At 43.9% G+C, this 27,371-nt stretch overlaps 1 protein-coding gene across 1 annotated transcript; it reads left to right on the top strand.

The window, feature by feature from the left end:
• The first annotated feature begins 46 nt into the window (after positions 1–46).
• Positions 47–24,004, top strand: LOC134490974 (phospholipid phosphatase 3-like). Its single transcript, XM_063294377.1, has 7 exons — positions 47–568; positions 946–1,186; positions 14,124–14,281; positions 14,919–15,199; positions 17,418–17,475; positions 19,240–19,416; positions 22,759–24,004. The coding sequence occupies exons 2-7, from the start codon at positions 1,003–1,005 to the stop codon at positions 22,858–22,860; spliced, it is 960 nt and encodes a 319-aa protein (XP_063150447.1). The 5' UTR covers positions 47–568; positions 946–1,002; the 3' UTR covers positions 22,861–24,004.
• The last annotated feature ends 3,367 nt before the right edge of the window (positions 24,005–27,371 follow it).

Below are 27,371 nucleotides of genomic sequence, written 5' to 3'. Positions count from 1 at the left end.
TGCTGCCAGAGGGGAGAACTGCTGGCGGATGCAGTTTCTCCCATCCCGGGAATCTTTCGGCGGCTTGCAGGATCCTTCCCAGGCCCTGGGCACGGAACATTACGATGATGGCCCACAGTGATGAGGGGCAGGGGGCTGGCTCGGGGACCCACTGCGCGCCGCCCCGATCTCTCGTCCTTCGCCCCTCCCTGTCGATCTCTTCTGCTTCCCAAGAGTCCAGGGGCAAATCGACTCGGAAGTAAGCCGAGGGGCTTACGCGCAAGTGCACGTGCGATCCAATTCAATCATTCTATGACGTGAATTGGATCGCAGCCGTCTCGCGACTTCCTCTCCCGCTCGGTTTCTCCGGCAACTCAGCCGAGCAGAAGGGAGAGCGAAGCGGACGCGTCAGGGAAGGAAAGGGAAGGAACCAACGAAGGGCCAGCAGCGACCGAGTTGAGCCCAGCCGAGATTCAACCTCACCGGGAAAGAGAGAGTGGGATAGGATTAAGTCCTCTCGCTTCCCGTCCTAGTTCTGGAGTCGCCGACCGGGACGCGCGTGGCTTGAAGGAGAAAGCGAAGACGCCAGGTGGGTCTCTGTCCCGAAGCAACTGCTTCCCCAGAAGTTGCCCCATTCCCCGACAAGGTTCGGTTGGCTCGATTACTCCAGATCTGCCATCTCCTGGCGGGGGAGCGAACGTGAGAAGAGCCTCCAAAGCGCCTCCTTCGCGACGGGGCGCGCTGGGCTAATAACTTGGAGACAAATGTTACTGGGTGTAGTTTAACCTCACCCCACCCCGCCGCCAGGCCCCTTGGAAGGTTGGGTAGAATCGCCAGGGGACCCTCAGAAGCCAGCTTTGCTGCCGACCCCGGCATCGCATCCCTTATTTTGCTGCCAGGAGTGTTGACTGGATCCTAGTTGATCACCTCTCCACCTGGAACCTCTGGATTCTGCTTTCCTTGCAGGGCTAAGGAACTGGATCCAGCTTGATCCTGCAGAGGGCAAGCTGACCTGAACAGATCATGCAAAAGGATCACTCTGAACTCCTTCCTACTCTGGCCCAGCAGCCTTTGCAGTGGCATAGTGAACACAGAGAGGTCCGGGTGACTGTGCGGAGCTCAAGAATCCAACCCAGTGGCTTTGCTCCTCCAGGGGCATTGCTGAGGAAGACCTTGGTGGCTGTGGATATTGTATGTTTACTTGTGGGTGAGTGAGGGATGGGGGCTCTGCAATTTCCACATACTAGTACAAGCCAATTGTTTATCAAGAGACATTTTGCCACAGGAATGGGAAATGGGAAGGAATTAGATAGTCAACTTCTCTCTGCCACAGAGTGATGGAGCAGCTTACTTTGGGCTCCTAATGGTAGCTCCTTACTTTATAAATGGGTGTCCATGTACATATCATGTTTTCTTTGTTTGAACCAAGGGGAAATGGGGATCTGCTCTCTAATCCAGCCTCTCACACTCTGGTACCATTCATTATATAAAACCATATGCTCTAGAGTTCCCACCATCCCTTGCTGGCTAGAAATGACAAAGTTTGCAGCCCAACATATCTGGTGGGTAATGGAGTGTGGTGCAGAGTGGTAGGCAGCAGTATTGCAACCGAAACTCTCCCCACGGCCTGAGTTCAATCCCAGCAGAAGCTAGATTCTCTCTCAGGTAGCCGGCCCAGGTCGACTCAGCCTTCCATCCTCCTGAGGTCAGTAAAATGAGTACCCAGCTTGCTGGGGAAGGTGACGGCTGGGGAAGGCAATGGCAAACCACCCCGCTATAGTCTGCCAAGAAAACAGCATGAAAGCGGCATCCCCCCAAAGGGTCAGACATGACTTGGTGCTTGCACAGGAGACCTTTCACCTTTCACAATGGAGTGTGGAAGGATTCTTGCAGTTGAATTAGTCTTTTTTATCTGAAATCCTGATCTGGAAAAAGGAAAGTTGAATCATCTCAGTTTTCATCCCTGGTAATTTGTACATGCTTAATTTATACAGCAGTCTGTAGCATTTATTTTGGATAGTTAAGGATCTGGTAATGCAATGCCAAACTTGTTACCGTATGGAAGAATCAGAGTAACCAGTACTGGGTGCTCCAACTGGGCATGCCCAGCTGTTATTTCTACAACAGGATCAGGCTGTTCTGAGTTAGAATGTGCAGACCCAACCCCTGCTCAGATATTTATTTAATCCTTCCTGGAGGGCTTTAATTTAGTTCTTAGCATCTGCTGTGAAATTTTGCCACCATGAATCATAGTGGTCCATGGCTGGGTTGGAGCAGACAGCTCTTGAGCAGTGTCAAGTCTTCAGAAATAGTTTCTGATGGGGTGTCAAATTTGTGACACTCAAAGGTCCAAGTTCACTTCCACTTTCTAGCTCTGTATGTGCTGTGCCAGAGGTTGCTGTTGGGAAAGCAGCAGCAGTGAGTGGGTGCCACTTCCTACAGGATATGTGGAGGCCACATGACAGTATCAGGAGATAATTGTAATGGATGACATTTTGCTCATCATCACTCTTCCTCCAGTGGGATGAACATCTAATAAGCAGTTGCTACAGGTAAAAATTGCTAGCACAAAAATATTGACTGGCTCCCAGATGGGTGGGAAGTTCTCCTGCCAGGGAGGCAAGCTTTATAGCCATTAGTAAGCATGGCACTTTTAGGGGTACTAAGGACCTTTGGGCACAGATGCCTTTGCCTTGATTCAAGGGGAGGTGGCTGTTTGGGAGTCAGAGCAACGCATATATCTGCAAATTTGTGCTTCTTGGTTAATGATTTTCTGCTTGTTGGTTAATAATTGTATAGAAATAAGAAAAAATTCTTAAGAAGAGTGGGTGAGCATAGCAAGCAGGACTTCAGTTCTTCCCTATATCCACTGATTCTCCTCACCCTTAGGTTTCGCTCCACCCCCACCTCCAGCTGGACTCCAGTTGGACTCTCCTCATAGCTGAGCTAGCTGTCAGGAAACGTTGTTGCAGGAAAGAATCCATACCTAAGGAAGAAGTCTGAAACCCTTTTCCACAAGTCACTCCCTGCAACTATCCTCAAACCCTGCACGGACATTAGTAACAAATAAGAGGGTTGGGCCCCTTTTGGTAACATCTCTGGAAGTAAATCTTGGTTACAATTTATGACAGAAGACCAGGAGAAGTTTTGGATCAAACCCATGGGCTACTTGCACCAAGTCATCTTCTCCTCTGAATGCCACCAGAATTAAGCCTAGGATCTGGGTTGGATGAAGCGTTGTGGTGGAGGCATTGTTGCAGGAGACCAAGTGACAGTTTAAGATACCCGCTGTTGTGAACCCCAGTACTCATGGGGCATGGGGAACAGGACCTTTTTGCCTCAGTTGTGGTGTCCATATTGCCATTCAGGTCCAGACCCTAGCGAACTCAGTTCAGTCATAGGTCTGCCTGCTGACATTTCCTAAGGCTCTACCCACACATATGCAAAGCTTATTATCGTCTCCAACCCTAAGGGCCAGAAAACTGATTTGTTGTTGCTTTTTAAAATGAATGTGGCATTTTCCAGGAAACTAAATTCTATGCCCTCGTACCAGGTTTTTGCTCACAAACAGCCCTGTTTATATGCTGGGTGATACTGAATAATAAGGGAACTTCCAGACAGAACTGATGAGGGAAACCCCAGTTCAAATCCAGGCCATCAGAAAATTCTGGCTTCTCCCTCTTTCAGTCACCTTCTGGCAGAGTTTCAGCAGTGAGGAGGACAAGAGTGATGCTCAGCACATACAGAGAGAAGTGTTTGGTTCTTGGGGACACATGGAAGACAGTTGGAAAGCGCATTCATCAGAACAGAACAAGGCCCTAGCTGGGGAGGGGTTAAATCCTTATGTCCTCATTCCAGGAGGATATTCCATTTTTGCATTTCAATAAGAAGCAGCTCCTTTACTTCCAAGCTGCCTTGTACATTTTTGAAGGCTAGAGAGTTTTATTTCAAAACACAAAAGCTGGGGCCTGGTGAGGATGGCAGCCTCCTTTTGTGCCCTGCTATTACTGTAGCCCTTGAATAAATTCCAAAAGGACCTGGAAGTGCCTGGTTGGTCTCCAAAGAAGCCATATTTTATTTTTATTTAACTTTTTTTTTAAAAAATAAAAAGTTCTGATATGAAAACATAGCCCAAACTGGATGGTCTACGGTATTCCCAGTTGAAATGAAGCCTGAGAAAGCGAAGGAGAAAGACAAAGCAAGATAGCAAGACAGACTGGAGCAAAGGGAAAGAATTGTTTTCACTGTTTGCTGCCACTGTAGAGATATCAGTTTTCGCTGACTTGAAGGAAGGCTGTCTCAGGGGATTTTAACCTCTTCAAGGCTAATTGTTTTTAAGAATAATCATTAGAAAGTATAGAATGCTTTCCAGCAGCTTTCCACAACTTGGAGTTCTCCAGATATCTTAGAGGACAACTCCCATGTTCCCCAGCCAGCACGGCCACCCATGCTGACCATAGTTTAAGGGAATGATGATTCAACCCATCATGGAGGCAGCAGGTTGTGAAGCTGCTCTGAAGTATTCAAAGAGCTTTGGAGCTATTATCTTGTAGTTCTTGGAACAATCTTGTTATCCCTCTCCTGCAGATAAGGCTGAGAGGTCACGTTGCCTGAGGCCATCTAATGAGTTCATGGCAGATGTGAAATTTTAGTGGCTAGTTGTAGATTTTGAAGATCAAAGGTATCGCTTCAATTCACAGCTGCAGCAGTACAAGCTATAAAGTATGTGACTACATTTGAAATGGGACCCTGTCTTTACAAGTGAAGCAGAAGAGGTTGGGTGCTAGGAAAGTACCCATATTGTCCTCCCTTATGGTTAGCAGTGAACAGGACAGTGTGTCTGAGCACTCCCTTTTTACAGAACAGTTGAGTGAGATGTGCGTATTATACAGACCTACTTTTCAATATGGTTTAAAAACTGGGGAAGCATTCTATCTGGGAATTCTAGAAATATTGTAAGGATATCAGATTCCAGTCTAATCTAATTAGATTCATCAGGTAAAATACCCTTTTGACAGGTACACAACAAATTTCAGACATGCCATTTAGAAGAGAATGCCTCCAGAAGTGAAATAAAGCAAGATACCTTATTCTAGGCATATTTAATCACAGCTTGAGGGGTGGGGAAATCTGATTTGTCCCTAGGCACAGCACCCATTGTCTCTGGAGCAGCTTTGAATTATAGACATCTGTGAGACAACTTCCTAAAAGACTATACTCATTCATCATTTGTAGGAGGTGGGATCTGGATGTTCCATCTCAGACACCAAAATATCTTTTACTTCTCTAGAAAATAAATTGTCTAAGTGTCAATGCTTCCTTAAGAGCCCCTTGTCCCCAGTATAAAACCTAGGTTTTTATACTAAAACTATTGACCACGCTGGTTCTCCTTGTGTAGGAATTAGGAATAGATCCTTCATAAACATCACAGAGATAGCAAATGATACACTGTCTACCATATGTCAGATGGAAATAGGCACACTGGTTTTATGTTTCATGCAGGAATAGTTCTCCTATGTGGCATACCATCAAGAAACTATTAGCATGTGCAAACCTTTATTTAAAAAAAAAAATGGAAATTGTTCTACACCCAGCAATGGCCAGTTCGCTACCTTTAGAACACCCACTGCTGTTCCCTGGTGTTTATCCTCCAGTAGCTGAGATGCCAAGGCACACTGTATTTGAAAGGGGGGGATTCCTTTTTAGCTATTGCTGCTAACCTCTCTGATGGATAGTTGTTCTCTCTGTGTGCCCATTACCAAATAATGCAGCAGTCATTCTGCATAATAATGATGTGCACCAGATGATAGAGTATTTGTAGAATCTAGTCCTGAATCTGTTTCTAATAAATTTCATTGATGCTTGAATTTTAATACTTTCAAAAGAATGTTGTAAAAATGTCCATCCAGTTTCCTCTTCATCCATGATTTTATAAACATCTGTTATTCCAGGCAAGTGTGTATCTGTAGCTAGAGTCAGATAAATTAATGCCATTGGGACAGACCTGGGTGAAAGGCAGAATTAATGTTAGTCTGTAAAGCAGGTAGGCTTGGCAGTTGGGATGATCATTCGTATAATACTGAAAATGAAATACTGGGAATTTGGGGGCCTTTTCATCCATATCCCTTTCATCGTGTTGTGTCGATAGTCATCCTATGACTCTATACAACATTAGACCAGCATTAGGTAGATGCTAGGGCCAGGTTGTTGGGAAATCTGGCCAGACCCTAAGAAGGAGATTTGCACCAGGGTTCTCTAAGAGGACTGACATGGACAGCCAGTATGTAGCTGACTTGTTCAGGCCACTATTTCATCGGCAGAGTTTGACACATAGAGGTCTGGAAGGAGCAAGGATTCAGTTGCAGGCCATTTGGCAGACTTGGAATTAGGACAACCAGTGGTAACAAGGTTGGCTCACTGGTGGGTGGGCTGGTAGGCAGGAAGAAGCATTCAGGGAGTATCTCAGATAAGAATTGGATTGTCCCTGAGATGTTGACCAAGAAGTACCTATAGCTAGCAAAGCTCAGGTAGACTTGTGGGGGGGAGGGGTTTCAACCTTGGAGGCAGGCAAAACCTGTTCCCAGAGAAGAAGGATCCTGGTTTTATCCCCAGCTAGCACTCCAGCCTGCTTCTGTTTCTGCAGCTGATCCCAACCCAGCTTTGTGAGCTTTCTCCAGCCTCCCTCCACTGCTTTCCTACTTTCAGTTCTTCCTGAACCTTCTCCTCTTTCTCTGAACTGGGAAGACATCACAGGCTGAGTCTTGCTCTCCTGGGTGTTGCTGTGGGAGGGGGCCGGGCAGGCTGCTGCCTGTTGTTCAGAGACCAGGAATAACACCCTGCCAAATAATGTCAAAGGAGTGTCACTCAGGGCACAGAGCAGGGCCCTTTTTGTGGAGTGGTTGGACTGCAGGATATAGCTGCTTTGCAGTTACAGGCCAGTTTCATGCATGGATTGTTTGTATCATGGTTTGTTCAGCAAGCTAGAACCTGTCTTGCAAAGAAACAAAACAATCATGGCTTTTTTGTCTTGCTTTGTTTCCCCACTTTTTTAGCTGCTCTTGTCTTGCGCTTCTAGTGAGTCTATTAGAGGAGAGAGAAACACAGAAACAAACTAGAATAAGTCAAGAAACCATAAGCAAACCATATCTCCCACCTGCTTTGTTCTAAGTAGAAAACAAAACACATTGTGGCTTAGATTAATGTGTGAATCCAATCAGAACCTCAGACGGGGGACCTTCAGCCTGGTGGAACTGCTTGCCCAGCCTTGCTGTCTCTCAGGCCTGCACCTGGGCAGTTGGCCAAGAAAGGCAATGGGAATACCTCAGGGCGCCAAGAGGGGTGGATATTAATAGCTCCCTCCAAGTGCCAGGGAAGATCTACATGCATGGGAGGACTGGGGCACCATATAAGGTGAGCTGGGGGAAGATGATTGCGAGAGGCGACTATTGTGGGAACCTGGAAAGGTTATTGTGAGCTAGCAAGAAAGACCTTGAGAAAACTAGGAAAGGGGGTAAGAGGAGAATTTGGATAAGGCCTAGGAATATGTGGCTTCTTGGAAATACCCATCAAATAAAATACAAAGACTGAAGGGAGACTTATTAGCATAACTGGGACACGCGAGCCAGGCTTGTGTATGTCCTCGAAGGATCAGGGACCCTCACTGGGCTGGTCCAGGACAGTCAACATGTCGTCCCTGAGACCCTACTGCTGGCTATCCCACCTCTGATCACCTCTGAATCCCAAGGGGTCCAGATTTCATTGCATTTCTGTGAAGGAATATGCTTTGTAGCTCCCAAGGGGCCAGGCCTTGCCCTTGTTCTTCTAGCATCTGATTCCATGGCTCCGGTCCTTGAGCTTTTTGTCTGGTTCCCTTCCATCCTGATCTACGCACTGTTGTCTTCATTCTTCTCCTCCTGCTATTCACCACTCCTGAAAAAGACAAAAGAGTTGGATTCCCAGGGGATCCAGTTGGCAAACTGGAGTTTTCTCAAGGCAGCCTAGAGAAAGAGAAACTACTTAGGGGCGCAGGGGAGGAGCATAGATGCATGTGCCCAGCTCAGCTGTCCCCTCAAGGCTTGGATGGTTGACAGATAAACCCTGATTGCCAGCCTGTGGCATTCTCTGCCTTGATGACTGTTCTGCCTCAGCTGTCTGCAACTTGACCCTTGTTGGACTGCAGAAGGTACTCTTGCTCCTACACAAACTTCATTTGCTTATTTTACCTGAATCCTGTTCTTGCTCCTAGGAAGTTCCAGGTACTGTTAGACAGAGAAACACAGTTCACTCATGTCACAATGCATTTGATTTGGCTTTGACTTTGATTTTGAGGATTGGGTGAACCAGATCTTGGTGGTTTGTAAACAGTATTTTTTGTCTTAGCAGATTAAATGAATCTAGTCTTCATAGTTGATTCAATCAACCAAACTGTGGCTTAGTGCACTGGGTCAGCTCAGCCAATGACTTGCCCAAAGTGCATCTATTAAACATCATGGTCACACTTCGAATTTGGAAAACAATTTCCCAAGTCCGAGTCTAGGGGCACTTCTGCACTACTGTTGTCCCCTGCTGATGCCAGCTGAACTCTGAGCTAGTTTAAGGAAATTCTATCGAGATTGGGACACTTGCCAGGATTTCAGTCTGGACTACTGGCTACTATGCCCCCCCGCCCCAAACATTTCTCCTGTTGCTGTGCCCTCCCAACTTTCCATGCCAGGAAAGCAATTGCCAATCACCTTATTTTCTGGGTGGGGGGGGGGGGTAGGCATGTCTTACTGAGCCCAACAAAACCTGGGAAAATGCAAGAAAAGAACTTTTATTTTAAAAGTGCCTGAATATGTGTGCTTTTTGATGCATTGACTTTGAAGGGGTTTTTCAAAAACTATATAAATAATAAGCAAAAAGAGCTATTTTGAGAATGCACTGGTGAACTGGGGGTGGGGAAGGACGTTCTACTGGTGAGAGTAGCATGCAGGCCCAAAATGGTGCTGCAATGCAGCAACCTTTGACTGAACCGAGGGGGGATTCCTGCCACTGCACACAGCAATCAGGAAAAACGCAAGGGCTTGCCTAGAAGGAGTGGAAGCGCAGCAGGCAACCTGGACAGCGCCAGCCCAACACAAGCTAGGAAAAAAAACATGTTTGATGTGTAGCCAGGAAACACCAGGAGGGGGCTGCATTTGTAGCAGGCTGGAAGTGTGTTGAAGATGATGCCATCTGTTCCTATCTTCCAGAAATGGTTATGATGGGGCAACATGGAAGTGTGAAAATCCTATGCCCTATTGCACTTGTGGCTACACCACACTGCCCGTTTTTTGTTGTTATTCCAACTCTCCCTGCTGAAATATCAGTATAATAGCTTAGAAGCTATTGTTGTACATGCATCCATCACACAGAAAGCCAGTGGTTTAGGTAGATGGTGATCCTGTTCTATTTATGTGTTAAACCGCTGAGCTGCCGATCGGAAGGTCGGCGGTTCGAAACCGCGCGGCAGGGTGAGCTCCCGTTGCTAGTCCCAGCTCCTGCTCACCTAGCAGTTCGAAAACATGCAAATGTGAGTAGATCAATAGGTACCGCTTCGGCGGGAAGGTAACGGCGTTCCGTGTCGTCATGCCGGCCACATGACCCGGAAATGTCTATGACAACACCGGCTCTAAGGCTTAGAAACGGAGATGAGCACCGCCCCCTAGAGTCGGACACGGCTGGACTTTACGTCAAGGGAAACCTTTACTTTTACCTTAGAAGCAGAAGAGGGTTTGATATGCTGCCTCCAAATAAGAACTTCACCAAACATTTAACCTCAACTTGGAAACAAGTTCAGCTATGTTGAGATTCTAGTAATAGCTCTGACATATCTGGAAGGCCCAAAGTTGGGGAAATCTCTGCTGTAGCATTTTCATAAAAACTCAGTTAATGTGTTGATTATTAAAAATGCAATAATATTCCTCTCTATGTTGGCTCTAAGTCCAATCAATTAAAAACACTGTCATGATTAATCAGACTCTAAACTACATGATCATTTTTAAGTGTGGTTCAGTGATTAGGGAAATGCGTTCTTAGCAGCATTAGCCAAGACAGTAAGTCTCCAAATACCCAATAGGAGCAGCAATTGATGAATGATGCATTTCAACTCCAGTCTGCATTGGAAAAAAATAGATAGGCAATCAGTTTGGGGATGGCTGCTCTACATGCCCAGGCTTCCCAAAATTCTTCTCTGAGTGCTAAATGTGGTAGAGTGGCATGGAGATCGGTCCTGGGTGTGGGAGCTGGCATGTCCCTCAGGCCGTGGTGGAGATTTTGTGCCAAGGGCCCAGAGATGTGGGTAATGACATGCATTCCAAGGTTCCTGGGCAGAAAGGGCCAAAGCATCCTGTGTCACACCCAAAGGCTTCCCTTCTTGGTTTCACGTTCTACTTCCTTCTATGTGGCGGGTAGAATTCACTGGCCCTTCCCAGGGAATCTGATAACAGTAGAAAGAAGAACCAGGGAATGAGGGGGACAGGAGGCTGGGGTAGTAGTGGTTGATTCTCTGCATCCATTTCAGTTTGGAGATGATGGGGTGGCTTTGGGGAGCATAATTCTCCTCCCTTTGGCTGAGGCAGAAGGGCTCAAATCTGTTCCATTCCCATCTTTGGCTCCCAGAATTTATTTATCTATCTATCCATCCATCCATCCATCCAATTTGTCCCCGTCTCCTCCCATCCTTCTTAATGTTAACCACACTTTCCCTGTCCTTCCCCATTTCTCTGCAGCCAAGTCCCCCTGACAAGACATGATAAGATCATTCTCATGGTAGCAGCAGATGGAAGAGGGGCCTTACATGGTGGAAGTTCATACTCTATGACAGTGCTTCTCAACCGTGACAGCTTGAAGCTGGCTGGGGAATTCTGGGAGTTGAAGTCCACACAGCTTTAAGCTGCCAAGGTTGAGAAACACTGCTCTATGAGAATGGTGTCTTCAAGAGCGAAAAGATCCTCTTCTCATATAAGTATAGTGCTGCCTTGGACAACCAATAAATTAGAAAACAAAAACACTGGTTGGTTTCACAGCTCGTGAGGGCTGTTTAGGTATAGCATGTTGGACAAGCCTTATTTGACAAATCATGGTTTTAAAACAATGGCTTAGCACAATGTGTGAATCAGGACAGAGACTCCTACAAACACATTATGAAACCAGCATCCCTTCAACAACAAATTTTGATTCAGTCTTCCTTCCTGTTACTTTCCCCATGACTCAGGTTAGCTCCCCACCTAGCTACTTTTATTTTTCAAAGCATCATGTTCAACCACTCATTTGTCACTTTTTTTAATGTGCAAACCAGCTTCAGAACTATGGGAAGGCTTCTTGGTGACATTATGTCTGCACTCAGACAACATATATAAGATTACAAAATGAACCCATTTTCTTGGTTTGTACAATACAATGACTTGAATCATGATGAAGATTCAGGGCCAGAAGAAAGCTAACCAAGGGAAAAAACAAATCAATCACATCACATTGTGTGAATAAAGTTGATAGGCTTGTACCTGACCTAGCTAAGCATTTATCTGAACAGAACCAGTGGATGTCAACCAATAAGCATTATGTACAGCTATTTTGTCCTGCAACTTGACAGCAGAAAGATTATTTTTGCTAAATGAGGCAAAGGTGCATCCACCACTTTGCTTATAGTAGTTAGCTGTAAGTGAGAAAAAACTTATGAGACCTAGGGAGAGAATTTGCAACTACAGTGTGGTTGGTTTGGTTTGGTTTAGACTTAGTATATTATGTAAACCCAACCACTGGGGTTCAACAAACCACAACCTCATTACATTCCCTCAGCCTAATAATAATAGCCTACCTTGTGTACTTTTAATTACTGAGAAGAAAGGTGTGTTTGCATTTTATGATGGGGAGCCACAGACTCATGTGCTCCCTTTTTTCAGTGCAGCTCAAGGAAGAATTCAGAAGTTTTGCTTTTCTTTAAGATAAACCATGGTTTGCCATATCATCTCAGCCCAGGTAAACTGTTGTTAGTCTTAAGCTGTGGTTTGTTGAAATAAACCACAATAAAATGTGTGCAGCTGTCTATATTGAGATTTATCTCAGATTAGCGTCAGATGACATCTTCAGATGCAGTAAATCAACCTGGAGCTTTTGGATCCCTTCACAGCTGCATTCAGGAAGGGAGGAGCTCTAGGTTGCAGAATTGCTTGTCCTCACCTCTAATCCAGGTTTCGATATTAGATGGGTCTCTACAGAAGAAAGAGCAGGACAGAAATAAGTAAACTATGACATAGCAGTGGGCAAGGGATGCGGTGGTGCTGCGGGTTAAACCGCTGAGCTGCTGAACTTGCCGATCGGAAGGTTGGCGGTTCGAGTGGAAGGAAGAAATCAAAGTGGAAGGAAGAACTGACCCCCTCAATGGAAGAATGGACATTTAAATCCCTGGATCTGGCACAGATGGCAAAACTTACGGACCAGCTAAATGATAAAAACGTGGAGGATTTTCAGAATGACTGGACCCCCTTCTTCAACTATGTAGAATCGACCCAAAAATTAACGTAAATGTGTAAAACATATGAATATAATACAAGATGTAAATATTATGTAATTGACTTATATAATCTCAATAGAACTGTAGAATTATTGTAACCAAATTAGTGAATTGTGAAAAGAAATTATTTAGTTAAGGTATAAAATTGTATTACTTAGGGAGTTGGAAATCCATTTCCTTTCTTTTAAAGCTCTTCTTCTCTTTCTTCTTTCTCCTTTCCTTTTTTCTTTCTCTTGTTTTTGCATTTTATGTTTATTGTTGATTTGTCATTCTATGTTTGTATTATTTCTGTAAATAATTTAATAAAGACTATTTTAAAAAATTAAAAATAATTAAAAAAAGGAAGGTTGGCGGTTCAAGTCCACGTGACGGGGTGAGCTCCCGTTGCTAGTCCCAGCTCCTGCCAACCTAGCAGTTCGAAAACATGCAAATGTGAGTAGATTAATAGGTACCGCTTCAGCGAGCAGATAACAGCGTTCCGTTTAGTCATGCCGGCCACATGACCACGGAAGTGTCTACAGACAAATGCCGGCTCTTCGGCTTTGAAACAGAGATGAGCACCGCCCCCTAGAGTCGGACACGACTGGACTTAATGTCCAGGGAAACCTTTACCTTTACCTTTATGACATAGCAAGTGTAGAGAGACTTACTTTTAAGTTCCCAGGAAAACTGTTGTGTATATTATTTACTAGCAAAATGTCCATAATTACTACAGATGTTACATACCTGGAAGAAGGCCCTATGAGTTGCAAGGACAGTTTGGATATACCTTGTATCCGTGGGGACAGTGTCACACAGCACCAGTGCAGCATTTTGCATTTCCCAGAGCACAGGAATACATACTGGCTGTTCCCTTCTGGAGGAGAAAGTTTGGAGGTGTCTAGACAGGGGCTACATCTGCTTGCTGGGGATCAGCCAGGCCCTGAGAATTAGGCCAATCTTATATTTAGATGGACCTGCTCTGATTTCTTATTCTTGCCATGAGAAAGTATAGTTTAATGAAATTTAAGGGTTAGAATTGTGTCATCCTTCCACAATTCAGGTCAGTTGTGACTCAACTCAGATGCCCTCAATATCCAGACAACATGGCTAATTCTTCTGGGAGGCACCAGGTTGGGGAAAGTGCACATGTGTTGTTTTTCCCTTTGTCCTGTTGCTTTTTTCTTTTTATTATATTGTTATAAATCCTGATACATTGTATTGTGATGTTTATGTGATGTCATTAGAGATGATTAACATTGTATTTGTTAGCTAGCTTTAAGAATTGAAAATAGAGAAAGAAAAGGGGGGGAAATCTATCAATATTAATTACCATTTAGGATGTCAATATTACAAGCATAGAATTATTTGGCTTTTTCATCCAAAGGTAAATATAATGTTAAAAAAGAACTGCTGCAACTCACATCAAATTATTGATTAGATTATAATGGTTTCAATCTCAAGCTAATTACTTAATATTAAAATCTCTATTGAATTGTTACTTATGTAAGTATGTATTTACATGTTGATAAAAGGAAGAAAGAAGATAGACAAAGGAAATTTAACAAAAATTAGAATACCTAATAAGTAGAAAAGAAAGGAAAAAGAAAAAAAAATTGTCCTGTTTCTGTAGCCTTCATCCCATTCTTCATCTGTGAAGTTGGCCTCATTTCTCCAGTGCGCCGTGGCTTCTTCTGCAACGACAGTAGCATCAGCTACCCCCTGCATCATCCCGAGACCATCCCCGACACAGTGCTGATTGCAGCAGGCACCCTCATCCCCTTCTTAGCAGTGAGTCAGGAGGGAGGGAGGGAGGGATGAATGAATGAACGTTGGGCTTTTCCTACAGCTTCTGACTATGGAATTCCTATGGCCAAATGCTCAGAGAATGAAGTTTGCAGTTGGACACATTTCCTTCAGCAGGTCCCCCTGCTGAGCATGATGGCCTCTGTATCCTTAAGCCTTCTCCTGGCTTCTTAGACCAATGCCCAGTACCCTTCTCAGGAAAGGGGGATCCCCCATATCCCTTTCCCATTGCATATCCCTTTTCCATCACTGTAGCGAAACCTGGTTTGGAAAAGTAAGTTTTCTTCCAATATTAAAGCATCTCCTAATTTGATTCTTCTTGCATGTTTCACACACAACACTAAGCCTTCAAGTGGCCTGTTTATGTGATGTGCTAATCCACCCATTATGATTTGTGTTGTATGTGAACCAAACCATTATGGCTTCTCCAAGAAACCATGGTTTAAAAACCTTGGCTTTGTATTATGTGTGAATTCGGCCACTGACTGGCATGAAGACAATGTCCTGTATACTCAGCTGAGACAGTGAGATTTACTGTTTACCTAAGAAACAGTTGGTCTCCTACCCCTACTCCCACGTTTCAGAATTGCTTGTCAACCAACATCTCTGTTCTTTCTTGCAGATCACTGTATGTGAAATCTTCCATGTGCACTATCTTCCTCGCAGTTCACACTCTGTAATCTTCAATCCTTATGCGGCTGCCCTCTATAAAGAAATTGGGGCCTTCCTTTTCGGCTGCAGTGTTGGCCTGTCGCTCACTAACATAGCAAAAGTTGCCGTGGGTCGCCTCCGTCCACATTTTCTGGCTGTTTGTCGGCCTAATTTCACTCACATCAGCTGCTCTGCTGGATACCTGGAGGACTATCTTTGCACTGGTAGCCAGGCTAAGGAAAAAGAGGCCAGGTGTGTATTGTGAAAACCTCTCAAGGGCCAACCCCCAAATGGCATATTGACAATGGCTCACAGAAAAGTGACAGATTATGTGTATTTTATTCCTGTTGTTTCACATCCTAGCCAAACTGCATGCTTGTGAAACAGATTCATGGACTGAATTTCCCACTGTCCTTCTGAACAGTCTTCCTCAAACTGATGGCCTCCAGCTAAGTTAGTTTACAACCCAGCCAGTGGGTCATGCTAGCCAGAAAAGTTAAGAATTGTGTAGGTCTGGCTCAAAGGTGGGCAAAATGAGAGCAACATGCAGGTCCCATTTCCCTTTTTGTAGGCCCTGGAGCCACCAAAAAGTTCCTCACCAGAAAGAGGGCAAAAAAATCTGCCCACCTCTGCAATTGCAGCCTCAAAGACTATGACTATCAGCCACAAAAATGTGTCCATGCTTGATCTGGACTCTGAAGGAGGATAAATAGGTTCAGCTTCCAAAGTGATGTCAAGAGGTAGTCTGACCACAGACATCAGTGCCAGGTATCAATCTGAATTCATCATCCTCTCTGCTGCCACTGAGGCTGCTGGTTCAGGTCTCAAGTTAGATCAGGTATGGAGGGTCCCAGTAGCTTTTATCATGGAACATCCTTTGGAAGATAAACCTGAAGAGAGAGAGGAGGACCTGAAATCTGCAAAAATGAGAAAGTGAAGCCAATATATCAGGGTACATCTCTAGATCCAAGAAATAGAAAGTTTTTGGTGTAATAAAAAGGGAAATCTTTAAAAAAGCTTGCCCACAAGAAACAGTAGAAGTGAAGTACAAAAGAGGGACAGTCACCTTCTTGCACCAATGGCAAGTTTTGTTCAATCAGAATACTGAGATGGATAGTCTCAAGGAGTGGCAAAGTTCTTTGAGTGGTGTATCCCTTGCAAGTGGCAGGGAGCAGGGAGAGAAAATCTTGGGTTGCCCATTCTGCCACAGTCAATCCCACAGGCTCCAGCCAACAAGGTAGACGGCAGGTTTTGTGCCATCCAAGGCTTGCATTGTCTTTTGGGACAGTAGGAAACCTCTTTTTTTCCCCTATTCTTTGTTTTACCATTACATGTTTCTCCTGATCTGATATTCAACCATCACCTACTCCTCTACCCTGGAAACATCAGTCTCTTCTGATTCCTCCTGCTGAAACACACTCCAGCAGTTGTGTTTCATGTAAGTTCTGGAGGGTATCTGGACTGAGAAGGTGTAAGTTGGAATGATGATGGGCAGTTTATCCAGTCAGAACTAGATGAAGTGGTGGGGCAGGCCTATGCAGTTCAGTATGTCATTATCCCAGCCTCAAAGGAAGAATGGAATCAGATTTCATTTTAGAAGCAAAAGGAACTTGTACAAAATCTGTCTTCTACCTGCAGCTGACCTCCCTCCAGCCTTCTATTCTATCCCTGCCTGGCTCCATCCTTGATTCGAATAGGTTTGCTATCAGCTTAATCATGATGGGAATGGAGGAGACAGAATGTTTAAAAAAACAGGGAAGACTGATAAATAAGATGGATCAAAGTGAGCCTTCTGTTAGAGAACAATGCATATACTGTATTGCAGTCTTACTGTTAGCTACCCTGATCTAAAATCCACAAAACTGACGTCAGCTTTCACTGGGTGTCAAGCCCTGCAAGGCTGGCAAACTCAAGAATCACTTGGATTTCTGGAAAGACCTTTATTACTAGTGTACCCCACAAAATCTTAAAAGCCTGTCAAAGCACTTCTCCAGATCAACTTAAACCTAGCATAATTAAGATGGAGTTACTCTGAGTCTGTTTCTCATATTTCCCCCTCTCCCTGAACTAAGAAACGTTTTCTGTAATGGTCCAACCCCCTCCTTCATGATCCCGGTGACTGTTAGACTAAAGGTACCCTATCTGGGCTTTTTAACCAAATTAATCTCTTCACGCTTTCAATCCAATGAAAGTTAGGGGCATCTAGGTCTCCCTAAAATAATTTTAATGATGCAGTCAACTGCATTGAGTCCTGGGGTACTTACACACAACTAATATTGGTGGGATTGGACCCTTTCTGGATAGCCATCAAACCATGAAATGGGCATCAGAAGAAAACCGTTTAGTGTAGACAGAGAAAGGTTGTGGTGTAGTGAGCACATTGCAAGAATTTTGTAGCTGGAGTCAGCGTGCCAAACTAAGCAGCAAGTATCATGTGCTCTTCAGAGAAACATCTTATTTTCTCTTCCAGAAAATCCTTTTACTCTGGCCATGCCTCTTTTGCCATGTATACCATGATGTACTTGGTGGTAAGTTCCTCTCTTCAGGTTTACAGAAGTGACATTTGGGGAGCGGGCGGATCATCACACTACATGAATCTCAGGGAAAAGAAGACAGCTTCATACAGGTAGCAGCCATATGAGATAGCTGCTTACAACACAACCCAGTGGAGGAGCAGCCTGATGACACCGGTGCAGGATGCTCTTTTGTAGCTTCAAAATTATTCATTAAAATGTAACAAAACAAAAACCCTCAAAGGTTTATACTGGTGTGGGAAATACAGTTGGCAGACGTATCATATGAAGAGTTTGTCTTATGGAGTAACCCCCCAGAGCTTGTCTGTGTGAATGGGAGCCAGGAGTCCTTCGTAGCAACCCAACCCTCCTAGATAGCAGAAAATTCCAGAAATTAGGAAAAACATGTTTGGTTCCTAGTTAGCAGGCACTCTGAAATGTCTACTTTTTGTCTACTCTCTTCTTGATTCAGATTTTCATTTTAGCTATGCTTCTGAACTTAAATACATTGAAGGCACATTCCCATTCCTCTTCCAAAGAAGGGAGGGGGGTTTTCTGGATTACCACTGTCTTGGGGCAGGTCTATCCACAAACTTCACTGATTAGATATTCATTGACTCCTCCCAGAAAACTTTTGGAATTGAGATTTGGAGGGAAAGCTGGGGATGCAGAACTTAATATCCTTCCCAAATTGCCATTTCCACTGCGGACAAAAACAGTTGTCTGATTTATTGTGTGAATTTGCTGTGTAAATAGAGAATGAGTTAAATGTAATATGAAACCAAATAGCAATACTGTACATCCATTTTTGAGTTTGGCCCATGGTAAGTGAGCCCAGCCAATTGTAGCGAATTCAGCCAACCATGTTGAAGTTGAGATGTGGGTTGTTCATGGAAATTATAGAGGAAATGGAGGAAACTGTAATAGAAATACAAGTCTGAGACCTTTTTCCAAAACTGAGAAAGGGGCTATCCCCTCCCAAAGAACCGGACTCAGAAAGAAATTCTAAGCCTGCCTCTGGAGTGGGTGGGAAAGAGATGCCCGTTTGGGATGCCCTGTCTCTGCTATTGAAAAAGATCTTCTCAGTAGGTCCAGTGTACTGTTTTCTGGAATCCGTCACTGTTGCCATCCTATGCAGGTGGTCTGCAAGATGTAGCCCACCTACGTATGGAAGAGGGAGAGCAGGGACAAGTATCTAGCTCTCTCCCTCTGTTCCCCTAACATCAGCGTTGCCCCCCATGCATAGAAGGCACTTGTGGGCAGCTAATTTTCAAGGCAATGTGGAACCTGGTAAACTTTCAATTCTGCATGAATTGTCCATATGTTTTTTTAAAAAATTGTTGCCATTGGTCACCTTCTACAGCTGGAGAATATACAAGGGTTAAAGCTGTTGCTCTCATCCTGCTTTCCTTTCTCATAATAGAACCTGGATGATTTCTAACTGCCAGCATTGGGCACCGATTGGCTAATCTATTATGCTAAGCAAAAAGCTCCATTCTATGCATTTCCAAGCTGCATCTAAGTGGTCAGCCCCTTCCCTTAATTCTCCAAATTCTCTGGAGTACTGCTTTGAGATTCCTGGATTGTCACTGTTGCTCCTGCCAGAGTTGCCTGTTTATGACTGCAGACTTAAGCAGATTTTATTTGTTTGTTTGTTTGTTTATTGTTCTCACACAAGGCAACTCTGGGTGGTGTACAACAATCGAATTGATTGAAAAAAAAACTTTCTGCGGAACTACTGTTCGCTGAATATCCCGTTTCTGCTACTTGTTCCCCTAGTTCTACCTGCAGGCCCGGTTCACCTGGCAAGGTGCTCGACTGCTCCGCCCACTGGTCCAGTTTGTGTTACTGGTGTTGGCCATGTACACAGGACTGACTCGCATTTCAGACTATCGGCACCATCCATCCGATGTGGTTGTGGGATTGCTCCAAGGAGCGCTTGTAGCCTACTGGGTGGTGAGTTATAACCCATGTTTGTCAGTCTGTCTGACCCTCTTTTGCCTCTCTGTCTGCCTTTCAGTGGGTGAGAAGGAGTTAGTTCATTCTGGGCTGCAGGAGAGAGATCTAGAAGGAATTATAGTGTATTATCTAAAAAGTCCTGGTTATTAGCACTTTTGCCACTTTCACTTCCCAGAATTTGCCGGCCAGCGTGAGACTTTGGGGAGTTGAATTCCATATGTGTGGTGGAAAGCAATCAAACTCTGGAAGGCTGGGTTACTTTTTCCTTCCCCAATATAAACTCTGGGCCTGTTTGCACAATATGTTTGATGAAGGTGGGGGGTGCAGGGAAGTAGGTCATGTGAACACTTAAGCCTAGTCAGCACTGGATTTAGAGAGGTTTAGTTTTTAACCATCTTTAGGTCCTTTGTCAGCTTTGACAGCCAAACTGAGGGCTAACCCTCTGATCTGGCTGCTGAAACAAAGTTAAAGTTGCAGAGTAGCCTCCCACCCCCAAGGGGGCTTCTGTAGGAACTCTGTGTTCATTTTATGTTTCACACTCCCACAATCAGACAGAAAAAGGACAGGAAGTTAAAGTCTTCAAGCCACCTTTGCAGCAGGATATTGAAAACTAGTCATTCCCCAATTGACTAAACATTGTTGACTGTGTGCCGCTGGGAAAGGGGAGGTGCCTGGGTTAGCCGTATTGTGCAGTTGGGCCCCTGTGTAGCAATCATGCTTAAGAACAACTTCCCTTAACTTCAACTGAGCCTATTGCCAAAACAAAACAGGAGATAAGGGCTTCCCTTTGGGGGGTAAAAGAAGGGCAGGGCAAGACAGGGGTGGGTTTGGACAAGAAGCCAGCAAGCTATAGCCCATGTTGGGTTGGGAATGATGGAAGGTATAGCCCAACTGATTTGAAAGTGAGCAGATAGGGAAAGCTGCTGTCTCACCTCCATTGTTTTATGTTCTTACATTCAGAGATTGGCCTTATTTATTTTAATTCTATACTAAAGTGACCCCTATTCTATCATAAGTAAAGTTAAATTCTCTTTTTATTTTGGATTATCTATTTTTCTAGATAACCAAAAGTGATATACAATTTTGGACTAGGATCATAGACCCTGGATTAAGTCTCTGCTTGTCTATGGAGCTATCTGGAAGAATTGGGGCCCATCATTCTTTCTCATCCTAATTCATCTTACAGGGTTCTTGGAGGGATGCACATGGTAGAGAAAAGGCAGGACAAAAATCTTAACTATTTGTACATCCGCTGTAAAAGAAAAAAAAGGCCAACAGCATGATAGTGATAATAAGAAACAATATTGAAAACAGAGATACCTGTATCATAATGCCAGTATATAAATTAATGGTGCAACCACATCTGGAATAGTGTGTGCGGTTCTGGTTATTGCATCTCAGAAAGGATATAGTGGAGCCAGAGAAAGTTCAGAGGAGGGCAACTAAGATGATCAAGGGGCTGGAACAGTTTCCCCATGAGGAAAAGTTGCAACATTTGTGGCTTTTTAATCTAGAAAGGAGGCAGATGAGATGGGACATGACTGAGGTGTAAAAAATTATGCATGGTTTAGATAAAGTAGAGAAAGGGAAGTTATTTTCCCCAAAATACTAGAACCATGGGTCACCCAATGAAATAGAATCCTGGAAGAATCAGATCAGACAAAAATGACACCACATGTAATTAAACTTTGGTATTCACTACCACAAGATGTGGTGCTGGCTACCAGGTTGGCTGGCTTCCAAAAAGTGTTGGATCAATTCAGGGAAGTTGTGGGGATTAATGGCTATTAGCCTCGATGGCAGTGGGATTGCCTCTGAGGGCCATCTGCTGGGAGAGTGGTGGGCTTCCTTGGGCAGTTGGTTGGCCACAGTGAGAACAGGCTGCTGGACTAGATGGCCCACAGATCCGATCCAACAGGGCACTGCTTATGTTCTTACATGCACAAACATGCTTGATCAAGCAAGCTTGAAATTGTTTCAAATAAGGCTATTGTATTTGGGCTACAAAAATCTGGATGACCACAAAGTAACAGCAAAGATTTGCAGAAAATTCTAAGCTTTTCCTGCCATCCTATAGTTGCCTGGAGGTTTGCAGCCCAGATATGGTAACTTCTAATTTGCAGTTGAATTGATTCTGCAGCCAATTGCTTTCCATGTGTTAGTTCTACTCTCATAGGGAAGCCCACAGACCTGCTTCTGATTTGCAGGGTTGAGCAACAGATAGTCCTTATTTTGGACCTGCTAACAAACACTTTTACATACTAAATACATAATTGCATGCTGATTGGGCAACCATGTATTACCGCAAAGGCCCATCTGGTTTTGCATCCTGGTCAGACAGATGCTTCTAGAGACTCACAAATTAAGCTCAAAGGTCACAGGCTTGTGTCCCCGTTTGCCCACCAGCAGATTCTTGACGTGCAGGTTTCATTTGGCTATTATGGAAAATTGCTATTGATTGGTTTTCTGTTGTCCTCCGCCTCTTTTCAAGCTGTCAGTGCTAGTGGACATAGTGGCTGTGAATCCTCACTCATTAACTATGCTTAGAGAGAAGAGATTTGTTCTTCTGCCTGTCCTGTTTGTAGCTCCAGTAACATTCTTTGAATGGGATCTGCATGAGGTCTGCTCACGAGAGAGGGACTGAATATTTAACCTATATCAGATGGGTATCATTTCATAACATTCGATTGTGTTCCCTCTTTTGTCATCTATTTTTCCCTCCAGCTCAGATATCCCAATGCTTTCGCTCTCCTTTGTAGGAGAGGTCCTCCAATTTCTTTAATTCTTTTACTTGCCCTTTTTCATTACCCTTTTCCTGCTCTGTAACATTCGAAAGGATTCTGTTGCTGTGATGTTGAGGAAACTGATGAAGGACCTGGTCTGGGAAGTTAGCAAGAACATGGGGCTTAGTACAAGCTGCCAGGAAATTAATGAAGGAAACACACACCCTTGCAAGTATTGTCTGTAGACAGCCTGGGGGAAATCATTCAGTTTCCCACCCTGGTTGTGTGATTCCAGCCCTTCCCATCTGCCCCCAGCGCAGCAAAGGGAGCATAAAGCTGAGATTTACTGGAGTTCAGAAAATTGTGTATCTTTTAGGTAGACAGAAGCTGAAAGCATGTTTATGGGAATCTGAGATTCAGTGTCCTCCATTTCTGATATTAGTGGTCTAGCCATAGAGTTGGAAGGGGGCATTTTAGGCCACAGATTTAAATTGTAGGCTCAGTACAATATTAGTGGAGTTGGACATTATCTCTTGACTGTGCTGACCCTCTTAATTGTTCCTGTCCTATAGTGGCTGGCTCTCTTATGCTATTTTTCTCGTCTTTTCCTTTCCAGGCCTTCTATGTTTCCAGCATGTTTCACTGCAAGCAGCAGCGTCATCCTGTGCCTTCGAGCCTCTTGGACAGTCCCAGCTCAGACCATCACACTGATTGCTAGGAAAGGCTCAAGGACAGGCAGAGACTATCTCTGCTTTGTTCACTGCTGGGCCGTAACCAGTTGAGCCACTCGCTGGCCATTCACTGCTGTATGGACTGCATAGGCACACTGGGACAGTCATTGCCAGCCTGGGGCTCTTTGGAAGCTTTTGGTCATTGCTGTACCAACAGCCACTGCTGCATCAATTGCTGGAAGCATCAAAAGGAAAAGCAAGTGGTGCCCTCCTGGAGGTAGCTGAGGGCACCTCTACACAAGCACAAAAGATCTCACCTTCTGCCAAGTGTTATATAGGACAGCCTGGTTTTCGTTGGGACAGGAATATATTAGACCACTCCACACTTCTTCTTGAACTTCTCTCCCATTGAAAAACACCATGCCTACATCACCACTGCCTGTTAAGCTTTCTTTCAGAACACAAAAATCAACTTTTTTAAAAAATGGTGTTATTCAGGAAGAGTCGCCCTTCCTGTTCATTGATATTGAGATGATCTCATCCCTGAAGTATTCATGCACTCAGATTGTGTTGCTTGGAGAATGACAACCAATGCCGCAACTAGGGTCTGTGTCACCTGGGGCAGACATGGATTCCACACCCATTTTGGCGCCCCCCCAGTGCTCATTTTGGCACCCCTCCCAGCGCGGTGCCCAGAGCACATGCCCTGCTTTCCCCCAGACTAGTTGCAGCCCTGATGACAACTGTGGAATATTTAGTGCCTGTTGTTCTAGTGATGCATTTCTGCTGCTTGAAAGGCAATTGTGTGTCTTGCAGAAATGTACACATAGAAGGAATTAATCATAAATTCTGAAAGTATAGATGGGAAGAAAGTACCTAAACTAGTCATTTCCAAACTGGCATCTTCCAATTCTGTTGGGATAGCATCTCCCAGCTTTGTGGCCAAAGCCTGGCTAGCTTAAAAATTTAAGGAGTTATAGATCCAGCCTGATGGGTGCTAGATTGAAGGAAAGCGGTGTAAAAAACTCATGAAAGACCTGATTAGACCTTCCTATCCTCTAAGCCTGACCTCTTCCTACCCCCTATAATGTGAAAGTTATTTTCGTAATAAATGGTACTGACAATCATCTAATTTAATGGTTGAGACTAGATAAAAGTTAGTTTGTAAACATCAAATAACCTGTGCCTGGACTTCAGAGTATTCCTTCTGCCAAGTGTATGTGGTGCCAAACATTGGGCAAATCTGTTTTTGTTTAGAGTTGATACATACAGGATGTAGGATTTTGGTATCTGATGTAGGATGCATTCTTAAGATACTTAGCTTTCATTGAGGAAGACTTTGGTGTTTGTGGTTCTAAGAATATGTAGTCTCCTTCCGGCTGTGATTCTCTCTACTCTAGCTTTTCATGAAAACAGCAGCAGCTCTGGCCAAAGAACAACCTGGGTTTCAGAAGAGATTTTGTGAACAGAATCTTATAAATTACTAGCAATTTCAGTGAAGCAAGCAGTGGTCCTTAGGAAAGCAAAGAAGAACCCTCCATGCATAAGAGGAAAGCATTTACAGATTCAGGGAATCTTTGCACAAGGACTCAAAATCGTTAGGCTGCACATTTAGAAAAGGAGAAGGGGAGAAGGATGGGGACTCACAACATTGTCTAGCAATGATTGAGTATGCTCAGTTATCACTGATTGTTAGTAGACCAGGGTGGGTGGGAGAGAAACCAAAAAAAGGTTAAGAGATAGAATAGAAAGACATATCTAGTTCAGGGGTGCTTCAACATTTTGTTGGTGTTATTTGTTACAAAATAAATTGACTGCTTAAGAGTAAAAGAAAAAGGAGGAGAAAACAGTGTTTATACCCATTTTAAATCCCTCTTCTGTGTTCCCTCTAATCTGCTTCTGAGCTACAGTTATAACTGGGTGATTGTTACAACCTACCGAAGTATGTTTGCAAATACCTTTTTAGTTGTACTACTAAACCTGCTTGAGGGCAAAGGTTATTTTTTTTAGATGCACTGAATGCAGTCCAGGTATGATTGGTTTGCTTCTGCTCACATGCATCACAAGAAGGGAAACTGCATCACTGAACGCTCAGAAGAATCCACAGGTTTCTTCAACAGATTGTCCTCAGTTCCTCCTATGAAGGAAGACGGCAAAGAGACTTTCCTTAATGGCTGCTTGTCCACCGTGACTTGCTTGCCCCTGCAGTGATCATCTATGGGGAGACTATACTGCAGAACCACTCATGGGTTGACTATTTCAGACTCTGGACTTGATTGGTTTAAAAGCTTGGCTTACATTAGCTAAACACACCATGGATATCTATCTTCAGATGGAAATAGGCACTGCACACATAAGTAGCCTCAGCAGCCATTTGCTGTATAACAGTGGCCAGCAAAGATGTCCCATGGCCTATTTAGCTTTTGTGAATCCCTTTCTGGGAATCTCTGCAGCCACCAATTTTTGAACTCAGAGGCATGAGGAGGGGAAGTACACAAAAACTATAGTTTCTTCGTTCAAAAAAAGCAAACACCCCCAACAACAAAAGACCCTTGAAAAATCTTGGATCCCCAACATGAATTATTGTTCCAAATCCCTTCACCATTGCCACAGCCACCACCAGATTGAAAAACAGAAGTGGACAGAAAATAAACCCTAACCTGCTATATACGTCTACTCAAATGCAAGCACCACTGATTCCAGTGGGGATCCTCAGGAAGGTCCTGTACAGTATTATCCTAAGCATGAGTCCAGCCGGGCAAAATATTATTGGAACCACAAATTGTGGAGGGGGGCAGAGAGCAGCACAAGATAGAATCTTAATTCTTTTCTATACTACCTTTTATCTCTGACAATTTTCTTCAATCTGTCTGTCTCCAAATACACTGGCCACTAAATCCTGTTATCCTTGGCTTTGCAAATTAGGAGAGATGATAGTGTTGGATAAGGAAAGTCTGGGGAAACCCAGGTTGAGAAAGGCTGTTCTTTGCCTACATGAAAGGGAGAGCTAGGAGAAACGACTGTGGAACTGCTGATGGACAGGACTTTGAGTTGACCTTGTGGTTTCTGTGTACTTAATTATTAACCAAGCCCTGAGTGGGAGCAAAACTCTGGGAAAAAAGTAAGAAAGGTAGAGGATTTACAAGCAGCAGTTCAGGTAGGGGATGCAGAAAATATGAAATGGAGTCATAGTTTGTGATGGGGACCCATCAAATCAAATGCAGCCCAGCTGAGGGTCAACTGGGCCCTGTTCTGTGTGTCTGTTGCTTACTTAATAATCCAGCACAAAGGAAAAAGGAATGTCAAATACCTGTGAGATTGTGGCCTGTAACAGATGGACTACAGACTGTGCTGCCTGAGTTGGAGACTACAGGCTGTTGGAAGAAAAATTCTGATAGTACCTCTGTAGCCAACATGTCACAAGATTGATGCTATGGAACTTTTACGAACAAATGATGATGTTACAGTTCCTGTTTTTTCACTGATGTTCTTAGTTTTCTGTCATTGTCTTTCTCATGCTTACCTTCTAGACGAAGACCAAATGAGAAACTTTCTGCTATGTGACAGAAATGGGTTTCATCTTCAACATAAGGTCCAGCTTTTAACCACCTGATGTTCTCCATATGTGTATTAATTCTTCCCCAACCATCAAGGGCTATCTTGACTAGAAATGTTGAGGATTGTAATTCAGTGCTTCTGGAGGATGCCAGGCTGAGGGCAGCAATTCTGCTCTGAAATCAAATGGTTCAACATGTAGCCAAAGTGTTTTCAAGCCTCAGACGTTGATTTAAAATGTTCCTATCCTCACCTAAAGGTGAATTGGCTAGGTGGGAAGTGCTGTTTCTACCTGGAGATTTGTGAGAGCTTTGTCATTCCTGATCTGTGGGCTTCAGGAGCTGAGCTTGAGATGGAGCTGAAAGAAACCAATGATAGTGGTAAAACATTAAACAAATCCAGTGTCCAGCTGAGGGAAGGAGAAGAGAAGCTGTGCTGGAAAAAGCTAACATGATAGGAAAGGCAGACTCAGGTTGGTCTTGGGGCTGACCTTACTGTGGTTTTGAAGAACAAGTTCACCAGATATCCTTGGAGAGTCTAGAACATCTCAGTTTTCACAGAATGTAAACAGATCAGTCCAAAAATACCCTGTTTCTTATTGTTTTGGCTGGGAACTATAGAGACAGGGAGGCCAATATACTGGCCAAGATGGAAGCAATTACTTGTAATTTACAGCACACCAACCCATTACCTAGATGGGGATGAGATAGGATATAGGCTAATTATTCTCTGCCTGAAGCCAAACTGTGGTTAGAAAATCCTTTGTAGCATGAAGAAGATTCTGGGTTTTAGCAGCAATTGTGCCTGATTTTTTTTTAATTGTGATAGGATGTTTAATTTGTAGGTTAAGTTAATATTTGTTTTACTAATAAATATTTATTACATTATTATGAGTTTCCTTGGAAAGGCATAGCACAGATTTGGGGATGTACTGTCTGACTTCGGACTACCCTTGTTTATATGAAACTGCAACCATTTGCCTTTAAAGTTGTCTGGTTCTGCA

This window comes from Candoia aspera, chromosome 2 (assembly GCF_035149785.1).
Source record: "Candoia aspera isolate rCanAsp1 chromosome 2, rCanAsp1.hap2, whole genome shotgun sequence".
NCBI classification, from domain to species: Eukaryota; Metazoa; Chordata; class Lepidosauria; order Squamata; family Boidae; genus Candoia; species Candoia aspera.
The sequence above is the reverse complement of the archived record's forward strand: the minus strand, read 5'-3'. Positions and strand labels throughout refer to the sequence as shown.

Coding starts and splice junctions, on each gene's coding strand:
- LOC134490974 (XM_063294377.1), top strand. CDS start 1,003: ATGCAAAAGGATCACTCTGAACTCCTTCCTACTCTGGCCCAGCAGCCT. Junction 1,187..14,123: donor TATTGTATGTTTACTTGTGG/GTGAGTGAGGGA, acceptor CTGTTTCTGTAG/CCTTCATCCCATTCTTCATC. Junction 15,200..17,417: donor GCTAAGGAAAAAGAGGCCAG/GTGTGTATTGTG, acceptor TTTCTCTTCCAG/AAAATCCTTTTACTCTGGCC.